Source organism: Hyla sarda, chromosome 2 (genome assembly GCF_029499605.1).
Source record: "Hyla sarda isolate aHylSar1 chromosome 2, aHylSar1.hap1, whole genome shotgun sequence".
NCBI classification, from domain to species: domain Eukaryota; kingdom Metazoa; phylum Chordata; class Amphibia; order Anura; family Hylidae; genus Hyla; species Hyla sarda.
Genome location: NC_079190.1, coordinates 207,328,927 through 207,341,475, shown reverse-complemented (window position 1 = coordinate 207,341,475; position 12,549 = coordinate 207,328,927). Strand labels below are relative to the sequence as shown.

General features: G+C 42.2%; 1 protein-coding gene across 5 annotated transcripts in view; it reads right to left on the bottom strand.

The window, feature by feature from the left end:
- The window catches only part of SENP7 (SUMO specific peptidase 7), a 123,936-nt gene that overhangs the window by 33,707 nt on the left and 77,680 nt on the right, over positions 1-12,549 (bottom strand). For all 5 annotated transcript variants that reach the window (XM_056556183.1, XM_056556184.1, XM_056556181.1 and 2 more), the window contains 4 exons: positions 11,240-11,356; positions 9,291-9,324; positions 5,226-5,405; positions 3,297-3,556 (listed from right to left, as the gene is read on the bottom strand). In XM_056556183.1, the coding sequence (XP_056412158.1) occupies positions 3,297-3,556; positions 5,226-5,405; positions 9,291-9,324; positions 11,240-11,356 (591 nt within the window). The remainder of the gene's footprint in view (positions 1-3,296; positions 3,557-5,225; positions 5,406-9,290; positions 9,325-11,239; positions 11,357-12,549) is intronic.

Here is a 12,549-nt window from a genome sequence, read left to right as displayed (position 1 = left end):
AAAGCCCCACTCAATATATAGTATTACTAAAGCCATGTTCAAACTGTAGACAGGAAAAAACTAAAAGACAGAGATTCCCATTGGGCAGTGTGTTTGATGCTGTTGGAATTCAAGGTGAGCAGTATAGAAAAACCACTCACCTTATTAGGTTGTGTTTCGCACACAGCAACCTTAAAAGCTTTTTATCACATTGGAGTAACGGTGCAGCTGTCCGGACTTTTCGAGTGGATGCATTTCCCACTCGATATGGAGATCGGTATAGCGATAGAAAAAAAATCACCGGATGTTTGGCGCCAACCGTTTTTAATAGAACTTGAGAGCAGACTGGTATATAATCCGAATGTTCCTTCATTTGCCTTGACAGACGCGTTTCGAGGTTTACTACCTCTTTTTCAATGGAGATTTTTTTCCACTGCTATACCTGAGCGTAAAGCCATGTTCAGAAACCATAGCAGATATCTGAGCCATAACCTATGTTATTTAGATACGGTTTTAGACACACCTGTGTATGGTGTCAAAAATGTATAATAAAGCAACTTACTAATATAATGTTATTAGCCATAGTGCACATCTCTTCAATTATCAGCTGACTTAAAGAGATCTGTGCAGCTGATCTTTCACTGGACAGCCCCTTTAATTAAGCCCCATTCATAGAATCCATGTCCGTATCCGTGCAGAATTTCACATGGTCTTATTGTCTACTGTCATGTACATCCAAGGTAGGTAAAAATTATTGGAAGTAACAAAACAAATACTGTTTAATCACTCTTTCACGACTTAATAAAAGTAAAGACAGTAGAAGTCCTAAGCACTAATGTAACCTTCAGTTGTCATGATTGTGGGTCACATAGTGCAGGGAAGAATGAGCCCTAAGCTTATCACAGAACGCTCTTTCCCTGCCTACTTGCACAACTGCCATAAATGGCAGCTCAAAACGTGGAGCCAGTCCCTTCACTAGGGTGCAGGGGCATCATGGTCAACATAATAAACAAGTACTGTACAGGTCAGATTTAATGAATTACAGCAGGAATACAAAGTAGCATAAAACAAACATTAGAGAAACATGGCAACAGAAATATAGAGTACTTAAGACCCAAAACAAAATAAACGGCAGATAAGAAAATGTGACCATGTCAGGTAAACTAGGAATTATTCACGGCAAGATTTATCCAGGGATTCAGGAGATGAACAAGGTTAGACTGAAGACAGGAATTATATAACTCAAGGATATGCAAATACTAAAATGACAAGAACAAAAACAAACGCTCAAAAACTGGTCTGAACACCAGGAAACACAGAATTAATTTAAACTAGATACAAAGCAAATTGACTCCTATGTTAGGGACAAACTGAAGCTCAGGAAACGGATTTAACACTAGGAGGAACCGGATAAGATACACCACCAAACCAATAATATGGAGAGACACAAAATACCAAATCCAAAACACATCACAAACACACGGGTACAGATACTAAACACACAAATAGGTCTGAACAGGGACAAAGATACAAGACTTAGGAGTGAATACACACCAACAGATAATACTAAACACAAACAGAACAGACTAACCCAACCAGGTACACATAATAACAGGAATCTCAGAATAGAGCTAAAAGCTAACACTGGACAGAGACAAAGTGCAGAGTGAATTCAAATCAGCAGCCAGGCTGCAGGGGGCTAGAGATAACCCCTCCTAGGTTCTTATTGGTTAGCAACACTTCACTGCTAGGGTTAACCGGAATCTCAGAATAGAGCTAAAAGCTAACAATGGACAGAGACAAAGTGCAGAGTGAATTCAAATCAGCAGCCAGGCTGCAGGGGGCTAGAGATAACCCCTCCTAGGTTCTTATTGGTTAGCAACACTTCACTGCTAGGGTTAACCGGAATCTCAGAATAGAGCTAAAAGCTAACACTGGACAGAGACAAAGTGCAGAGTGAATTCAAATCAGCAGCCAGGCTGCAGGGGGCTAGAAATAACCCATCCTAGGTTCTTATTGGTTAGCAACACTTCACTGCTCAGCGTTTGGAACAAACTGTTCCGAACGCTGGTGCCGGGAGCTCATGATGTCGTGATGTCATAGCCCCACCCCCTCAATGCAAGTCTATGGGAGGGGGCGTGACGGCTGTCACGCCCCCTCCCATAGACTTGAATTGAGGGAGCGGACATGACATCATGAGGGGGCGGGGCTATGACATCACAAACTCCCGGCTCCAGCGTTCAGAAGAGTTTGTTCCAAATGCTGAGCAGCGGGGTACCCCTTTAACACTAAGTTGGTCAAAGCGCAGCATGTACAAACTGACCAGAGCAGGCATTACACCTGCACTCAAAAATACTATATACAGCATTAAACAAAGTTGAAATTCAAAGCACCGGGTCCAACTTAAATACAATTTTTATTCTTGCACCATGCTTAAATTCTCCTACAAAAAGAATTCATGATTTAAGTAGACCTGATGCATATTGAAGTATATTGTTTAGTAAGTAAACATCTCTACAAAGACGGCTTGGTTGTCTCAATTTGCATGTGTGGATGTATCACAACCTTACTACTGGTTTTCAAAGTGACAGGATGGAGTGGAGGACTGCTTAGAACACCTCAGTCTCCGTATAGTCTTTGAGTTGGGATTATACAATAAAGGATATTTATGTATATTATTAATGATCAGATAGATCACATGACCTTCCTGGCAGTGTGTAATCATATTGAGGGAGATCAATGAAAACCTGTGCAGAGGAAAAGTTGACCAGTTGCCAATAACAATCAATCAATCAACAATCAATCTGATTGGTTGCTATAAGCAACTGGTCAACTTTTCCTCTGCACAAGTTTTCGTAAATCTCCCCCATGGTCACTGGACTGTGGTCAGTGCTTGCGAACTTCGCTTTACACATGTAATACAAAGTAAATCCGTAATAGTATATCCAGTATAGACAAGGCTAGAATCTGTATTTCCATTTACAATGATAACCCTCAGCCAAAGCCAAAAACTATTGTTTACATACCGGTCTACTTTCTGAAAAGTTGTATTGGTGAAAGTTAGAATCAAGGTTTACTCTATTAAGTCACTTCTTTTAGTTTTTTTTTTTGTTTTTTTTTACTAAAGCTGAACGATAATGCCAGAACTGCCTCATTTAAATAGAATAAAAAAATCACTTCTATCAGATAAAGGCTGCTGAAAGTACAGAAGAATGTCTACAGCAAACAGCTTTTACTAAAAAGCTTCCATTATAGTATCATTTGTTATAATATAGCAGCAGAATCTCAATGCTGGGGATGGTTAGTAAGAAGCCTACCTTTGGTGGGTCTATTGGAAGAGCTGTATTGCTTGACTCTTGTTGCTGCTTTTTAAGGGCAAAGCAACAATTTGCTTTGAAAGAGCAGTCTTCATTAGACAAGGCTTCCAGCATGGAATTTATCTCGTCCCAGGTCAGCATATCAGCAAGGGTACACACCCCATCCTCACTGGCTTCCTTCATAATCTTACACATCAGGGACTGCTCCTTGCCTGAGAGCGGTTCAGCCAACTCCAGAAAGATGAGTTCATTTGACTTAGCTGTAGACATAGAAATACAGGGAAACTACAGGACTACAAATACAACAATCTTTACACCAAACTATAAATCTGCACATTAATTGATATAATATTCATGCACCCAAAGACAATGTTGGATTGAGATATTTGTCATTACCATCATTAGAAAAACATTTTAAATTGAACTCAAAAGAGAGACCAGCAGGGCTAGTGGTTAGATTATTAGGCGAGTAGTTGCAGACTTGCATTGCTTTTAAAGGGGTACTCCGGTGCTGAGACATCTTATCCCCTATCCAAAGGATAGGAGATAAGATGCCTGATCGCGGGAGTCCCGCTGCTGGGGACCCCCGGGATCTTGCAAGCGGCACCCCGTTTGTAATCAGTCCCCGGAGCGTGTTCGCTCTGGGTCTGATTACCGGCGACCACAGGGCCGACAGTGTGTGACATCACGCCTCCGCCCCCGTGTGACGTCACGCTCCGCCCCTCAATGCAAGCCTACGGGAGGGGGTATGATAGCTGGCCCCGTGATCGACAGTAATCAGACCCGGAGCGAACACGCTCCTGGGACTGATTATAAATGGGGTGCCGCGTGCAAGATCACGGGGGTCCCCAGCGGCGGGACTCCCGTGATCAGTCATCTTATCTTATCTTATACATTATGTCACCTGTAGGCTATACTGGCATCTGTTTAAAAGATAAGTCATGAATAGCTATTGAAAAGCTCATGATGTAGCAGTTTAAAGCTTGACTGTCACATTATTTTAATGGATATTATTTTAAGGATTTTATAATTATCCTACTGCATAATTTATTTTCTAATGTATGCCGGCCAGTTAGAGGCCGAAAGGACACTCTTTTTGCCGCTGCCAGAGCTATGTAATTCTGTGGACCTCTTTAGCATGTACACCACAAGCCTTCTTCTGTGTGATGTGACCATACAATAATGCTGGCAGATGCAGCTCCATGGAGATATCAGTAAAGAAGAAGTATTTAGTATATCTTTCTACTAAGGCCAAATAATAAATGAATATAGTGTGTGGCTACCGATATAACTGCACAAAAAATGGTTTTCATTTAAAGGGGTACTCCGCTGCTCAGCGTTTGGAACAAACTGTTCCAAACGCTGGGCTCGGGAGCTCATGACATGATAGCCCTGCCCCCTCGTGATGTCCTAGCCCCGCCCCCTCATGACATCACATCCCGTCCCCTCAATGCAAGTCTATGCGAGGGGGCGTGACGGCCGCCACAACCTCTCCCAGAGACTTGCATGGAGGGGGAGGGAAGTGACATGATGAAGGGGCGGGGCTATGATGTCACAAGCTCCCGTTGCCGACACACGCGTTTCGAACAGTTTGTTCCAAACGCTGAGCAGCGGAGTACCCCTTTAAATCTCTGGATATGCTATGTAAGGGCATATTCACACTCTGCGCATTGCATGGGGTGTTTAATTATTTATTTACATTGATTTATTATTCTAGTATAATTGAGCACTGCACGAAGTCTGCAAGAAAAGATCCACAGTGTAGACTCTTATATTAAATTGCAGAGTGATAAAAAAAAAAAAGTGTTGAATTAGATTAATGAAACATCAGTATATTTGGGAAGAATAAGAGGAAATAAACCAAAACTGGGTATCTTAGTACTATCTATATAATACAGACATGCCCGAAAGGAGAAAGTTTTTACTTACAGGGTAGATTTTTGGATATTTCTCCTATTTGTTTCTCAACGTGAGGTATGTAATCGGTGGTTATCCATAAGACAATAACGGCATTACTCCTTACAGAGTCTTTTGCATTTGTTAACCAAAAACCATACTTTTGCAACTTCACTGTATTTAATGAAATACATTTACTCTTCTGCAAAGGCACTGCAAACAGAGACATGCATATTTATTCAACTGCACAATCATTACAGCATTCCGCACCGCCTAATATCTAGAAACACAACACTCTTCTGAAAATATCATAAAGTCAGTTATTCGAAGTGTACCTCCAATGTTTTCAGCACTTTACTAAAGTGTGCAACCCAGTGAATTATACTCACTGATGATTCAAATTCTTGTATGGGTACGTCCTGGGAAGGGGGTAGCAGCTATGGAGCGTGAATGTGACGTCATCCCGCTCTGTACCGCGTTGCCCCTGACTAGAATCAAAATCCATTGATTGCCACTGCGAGGCGATTAACCTTTTAGATCCCACGATTAAAGCTGATTGCTGGAACTAAAGCTGGCAACTCAATGTTGCCGGCTGGTTGCTATGGGTGATCAGGACTACCGCAGGGCAATGGCGCTGTCCCAATCACCTTAAATGAGGGCCGGAGGTTCCCTGCATTCCTCCGTGCTGTCCGATTTTCTTTGTGTTGCTCTAGGCTGCTTTGGCAGGCTAGAGTAACAGAGCACAGATAACACTGATCAATGCTGTGTAATAGCCCAGCATTGATCAGTGTTAGCAATCAAGAGATTTCATGTAATAGTCCCCAATGGGGACAAAAAAAATAAAAAATAATAATGATAATAATAAAAAATAATAAATGTGTATAACCCCTCCCCATTGAGTCATCCCCCCCCCTTTTGCCATTTTATAATTAAAATAATGTAAACAATAAATAAAACATGTGATATCGCTGGGTGCGTAAATGTCTGAATTATAATATAATGTTAATTAAACAGCACGGTCAATGGAGTAAACAGAAAAAAAATACCAAAGTCCAGATTTGCGCATTTTTGGTCGCTTCATATAGCAGAAATAAAAATTCATAAACAAAGTTATTAAAAAGACCATTAAAATCATAAATAGTACTGTTAAAAACTACAGATCACGGCGCAAAAAGTCTTCTGTATAAGTCCTCATACAGCCCCTTATACAGATAAATAAAAAAGTTATAGGGGTCAGAAAAGGACAATTTTAAAGGGGTATTCTGGGATTTTTTGACAGCAACCAATCACAGCTCAGCTAACGAGCTCTGGTAAAGTGAAACCTGAGCTGCAATTGGTTGCTATAGGAAAATCCATCACTTTTTCACTCACACAGTTTGATAAATCTAGGCCCATATGTCTATGGCCGGAATACCCCTTTAAAATGGTCCTTTTCAGAAAATAATTTTTTTTTGGCTTCCCCATATTTTGTGGTAAAAGAAGTTATGTCATTACAAAGTGCAATAAGTTACAAGCAACAAGCCCTATAAATGGAAAATTGATGAAAAATTGGAGTTATAGATTTTAAAAGGCAAGGAGAAAAAAATTAAAATGCAAAAAATTAGAAATCGCTGCGTCATTAAGGGGTTAAAAAGTTCATCTCCTCCTTATTGGTACAGGAAGAACACTAAGAAGTTAACAACCCCAACCTTTCCTCCCCTCACCAGTGTATTTCTAAAGAACACTGACATTGAAAGGAGAAATAACGTGTACAACATAAAACATCACAAAGAAACCAAGGGTGGGACCTTTAAGTGCTGGCGTGGAGACTTTCTACAATAGCACCCCTTAGAAAGTATCAAAGAATATTTAGGGACAACAGTGGAGAGGACATTATGCCCAAAGTAAAGTAATGCCTAGAAAGAGTATGAGGATTTTTCCAGGTGCTTCACAACAAATTTGTTCAGCAGAAGCCATTCCTGCCCAAGAAGAAGAAATGGACCAAGAGGAAGGGGCTTAAAATCAAGGGGAGGAGATATACCCTTGGCTTTGTAGGCCTCTGAAATAGCAGAACTTTTGGAAGCCTTCTTACCCTGATTAGGATCTTCAAACTGAATGAAAACAAGTTTTTCCTTCCTCCACTTATGGGAACCTTAAAGGGGTACTCCACCCATAGACATCTTATCCCCTATCCAAAGAATAGGTGATAAGATCTCGGCTGCGGCACCCTAGACATCCAGTTCACTTCGCTATGTGCCGGATGACTGCCGATGCAGGGCGGAGGCCATGCCCATCTTATGACATCACAACCACGCCCCCTCAATGCAAATCTATGGGAGGGCACGTGATGTCACGAGCGGGGCGTGGCCATGACGTCAAGAGCCTCCGGAGCTGCACTCGATGCTCTAAACGAACACTGGGTGCAGCAGGGAGATTGCGGTGGTCCCAGCGATAGGGGATAACATGTCTAGAGGTGGAGTACCCCTTTAAATAGATGGAATATTTAGGTTCAAAGTGTTTAACAGTAAGAGCTGCCAGGACCTCATTTAAATTATAAAGGTCCCTTATCTTAGGTCTTATTCTTTCTGTAGCCCTGATAAATCTGGAAGCCCAAGAATCCTCTCCTATCTTGACACCAAGGGCAGACACCTGGACTTTTAGTGTAGTAATAGACTGAGATCAAATCCTACCTGAAGAAAATCTAGACTGTTTGGAATGTTAGGACAGGAAAGTGAGAAAGACAGAACTTTTTCCACTCCTTGAAATAGACAGAAGTTTACCTGCTTAAGAGGAGAGTATTTGTAACTTATCTGAGAAACCCCTAGCTAATAACATGGGCTTTTAAAGTCCCAGTCAGTTAAGCACAGTTAGTGGACAGAGTAGAAACTGTGAAAGAACATCTGGAAGAACCAGGAAGGTAAAGGATCCTCCTGGGACAGAGACTTCAGAAGGGAGAACCACCCTGTGTTCGGCCATAGTAGAGCTATGAAAATGAGGCTGCATGGCTTATAGAGTAATTTCTTGAGAAGTCTGGGAATCAATGGCAGAGAAGAAAAGGCATAGGCTAGATCAAACAAACAATTCTGGGCTAGTGCATCTACAGCTTGAGATTGGTCTCTGGAATTGACAGAAAAGAACTGGCTGACTTTGTGATTCTTTCTTGAGGCAAACCTTATCTTTTTACAATCATGTTGAAGGCCCATGGAGACCGCGACCATTCCCCTGGTTCTAATTTCTGACAACTAAGGATGTCTGCCCGATGTTCTAGGCTCCTTTTAAAGGGTATTCCGGTGGAGAAAAAACATTTTCAACAGTTTTGTAAATTACTTCTATTAAAAAAATTTTTAAAGGAAATCTGTCACCTGTGTCACTTGCACTAACTTGTCGGTACCGAAAGGTAGTGCAGGTGACAATGGTACTTACTTTGTCCCTTTCTGTGCAGGAGATCTGCGGTAATCTTTTCCGTTAAAGCTTCAGCTCTGGGCCCGGCTTGGGGCACGGGCGGAGCTTAGTGATGTCACTGCTGCTGCGTGACCCAGCAGAGCGCAGCAGCGGCTTGGGGCATGGGCGGAGCTTAGTGACATCACTGCTGCTGCTTTCTGCTGGGTCCCGCTGCTAGAGAACAGCAGTGGTGACGTCACTAAGCTCCACCCGTACCCAGGCCTGGAGATGAAGCTTAACGGAGAAGATTCCCGGGCCCAGAGCTGAAGCTTAACGGTGAAGATTACCTATACACCTGGGTGCCTCCAGCTGTGGCAAAACTAAAACTCCCAGCATGCCGGGAGTGCAGGGAGTTGTAGTTTTGCCACAGCTGGAGGCACTCTGTTGGGAAACACTGCCCTGACCCCTCAGGTCACTTGTTCTGACAGGGACAGGCAAAACACTGTTAAGGGTAGAAAGAGACCGTTTTGGGACGGCGGTGCACACTGGCAAAAACTAAATTTCTCCACGTTACCCTCGCCTGTGTTAATACCCTGTGGCATGCCCAGCCGAGGGCAGGAGCAGAAGAAGATATATATAATTCACGTTTGCGGAAAAGAAATTATAAACCTGTTTTTTCACACAACTACGGTATAAAACAAGGTAAACATGCAGTAGTGATATTAAACTGATACTTGCCTTGCAGAGGAATTTCAATAGATTTCGGGGTAACCTATTTATAAAAAAAAAAAAAAAAAAAAAAACATTCAGATAAGCATTGGCATAACACAATGCAGACAACAATTAAGGAAGCACTCTCGTTTTTTTCCTATATCCCGCACTCACCATCACTAGCTCTACAGCGCCATTTGTTTAATTTCAGTACAGCTGCATCCATGTGTTTTATTACTCTATTTTGGTCATGTGTTCCCAAATCTTCCAGTACCTAATAGTTACAACAGGATGTCAGACTGACTTCCTGTGGACTACAGTATGCCATAATCACCTACCAGAGCCCCCCCCCCCCCCACTAGCTCCCAGATCCATCTCCTATTTCTATGGGTTGTGGATATATATAGTAGTTATACACCTCTCCTGAGGCTTTGTTCACACATTGCGTTCTTGCTGCTTTTTTGCTGTGATTATTAAATAAAACAGCTATATCTTTATAAAATATCTCAACTATGACTTATAGGTCAAATCACTTTTGTCTCATGGCAATATTTCTCAAAAAAACTCACTTTCAGTAAGAAAATGTATCAGAATATTACAACGTGAACTGAAACCAACCCACTTATGAGTCTACTGAGTTCACCTGGGTGACCTCCAGCACTAGCAGCCTAATAAGATGACCAGCAGCAATAATCAAATGCCCCAGCCAAAGCCAAAGAGTTCATAGGAAATGTAGGCTGCATTACACCACCCACATCATTGTGTATTTGTAAACCAAAATAAAGCCTACCCCCTGCCTGCCACATCAGCAAAAAGAGGTAGGAAAAAGGCATACACAAGAAGCTTTAAATTATTCTCTTGTAATAGCATATGCTGCACTATTTAAGCAAAAGAGTTTCATCTCTATGATCACATTAAAGGGGTTGTTCTAAAATGAAATATCTCTGTGAAATAAATTTACAACTGGAATAAATGCTCTTCCTGTATCTACGTCTTGAATTTACATAAATATTATGGCGCCCCCTGGTGTTCTTTTGGTTCCCTCTCATAATGCTCAAAGGCTGCATTAAATAGCCACTGTTGTTTAAACAAACTCTGCAAAGATCAAGTGAATAGACAAGACTATGTTATCTATGTTATCAGAGAAAAAGGCTTCCTGCTCCACTTATCAGACTCCTTTCCTATACTCCCCCCTCTCCCAAAACATATCATCATTCATAATAAAACAAGTCTGTCTGGAAATGAGTAAGCTTACTAAGGGATTAGGTAACAGCTGTCAATAGAATAGAAGATTGACAGAGTGTATGACTCTACAGTGTATGGGGAACATCATAGAAGCTAAATACCCAGTAGCTCAGTGACAACTGAAAATTACAGATGGAACCTGCAGAACAGAAACCAGATGTCGAATGCCATATCTAAGTTACATAATGGCCAGACATAGTGCTGTCCTCATGTACACACGCACAACAGCTTATCTTGAATATCTGTATGCTTTAAATGCTGGAAACAAACAGCTGTTCTAGTGTTGTGAATCTTATTTCCTGACCTACAGAACACGAATTACGAAGCTATTGGGACTAGGGGAGTAGTGTTTTTTTACTGGATATGGCCTCCAAACTGACTTATGAAGTCTTGCAAACCATGCAATGCTGCAAAGTAGCTCATTTTTAGAAGAAAAGAAACTTGCTCCACATTGTCACCTGCTGGAGGTAGATTTTTTAAAGAGTCTTAAAACATAACTGGGGATCATATGCCAAGCCAAAATAATGTCCTCCAGAAGGAGGAGTAACCCATCTGTAGACAGCTGTCTTTGGGTTCTTGCCCCAGTATTGAGCAGAGTGCGTTCAATGTGGGACTAGTGTTTCTCCTTGAAAGACCGCCAAACTGGCGTTTAGTGTATAGCCTTAACATGTATTTGTGGGAAAACCTTTTAAAAACTAGAGAGAAATGTCATTAACATATCAGTACATTACCTTGATAGGGCCCTTTGCTCTTCCTTTCTTTTTACCAAAATAAACATTGAGAAACTTCAACTGCAGAACAAAGTTCTCTGATGTCGGCAGTGGATCTAATAAAGTTGGAGAACAATCCTGCAATACATAAAATGCAATTCGAAAAGTTCAGTTTTTTTTTTGTTACTTATAGTCTTATTTTTCTGTACAGTAAAATCTCTAACATGTAGTGGGCACAGGCTGCAGGAGGTGCTGACACCAAGTAAAAAAGGAAGTGACTCTTCCTGAGCAGGATATACCCACCCACTGGCACTGAGCTAATCAGTTTGTACCAGGGCAGAAGGAGAAGTCAAAGAGCCAGAGAACAGGAAAATAGGAAACAATGCCTTCTGGGACACTGGTGGCATACAGGAACAAGAGGAGGAGCTGGGGGAACAGTGAGGCATCACACACACACAGGGATGACCAAAGAATAACGGCCGCATCTCCTAGCTGCCTCATCACAGTGCATAGCACCAGACACCTGGTATCAGATCCAGGACTGGGTGGTAGTAGAATGGGTAGAGCCGACGCATGCCAAAAGGGGAAGAACCTCCGCTGACAAAAACTGGGTGGAGCAACTGTAGGCCAAAAGTGGACAGTCGGGTGCGGCCCCAAAAGTGGGAGGAGATATCATGTGCAGGGACAGGAGACAAGGATAGGGACGAGCCTGTCCGGAAGTACAATGGGAGTGGTACCTGCCCATAGGATAGAGAACACCATAGGGGAGGACAAGAGGGAGTATGTCCAAAGGGATGTAAGAGACCTTGGGAGGAGAAGGAATTTTTATACCGCCCCCCATATAGCATCTTTTGCCTTCTGTCTTCTGCTGGTATATGCCTCACCTGCTACGTACCTGCTATGAGGGGCAAGGCAATCACGGGGCGACGGAAGGTGGGCTGCAGGAGCTACAGCTGAACTGGTGACACGATGCCGATCAGTGGCAACTAAGGGAAACAGTACATTAATTACACACTGTGCCCCATGTTGTGTGAAGGAGGACAGGGGAGCCTTGCCATCCCTGCCACCTTGGAAACCTATAGGAAAGGAAAAAAACACAACCTGTGTCTGCGTTCTACTGACACTAGCTAAAACTGATTAGCTCAGTTCCAGTGGGTGGGTATATCCTGCTCAGGAGGAGTTACTTCCTTTTTTCACTTAGTGTCAGTGCCTAGTGGCAGCAGCATACACCCATGGTCTTGTGTGTCTCCTCCCCCCAATGAAACAAACAAGATTTTTTTTATTTTTTATAATTGCTTTGTTCAGAAAGGCATTTCCCCTTTCTTTGCAGC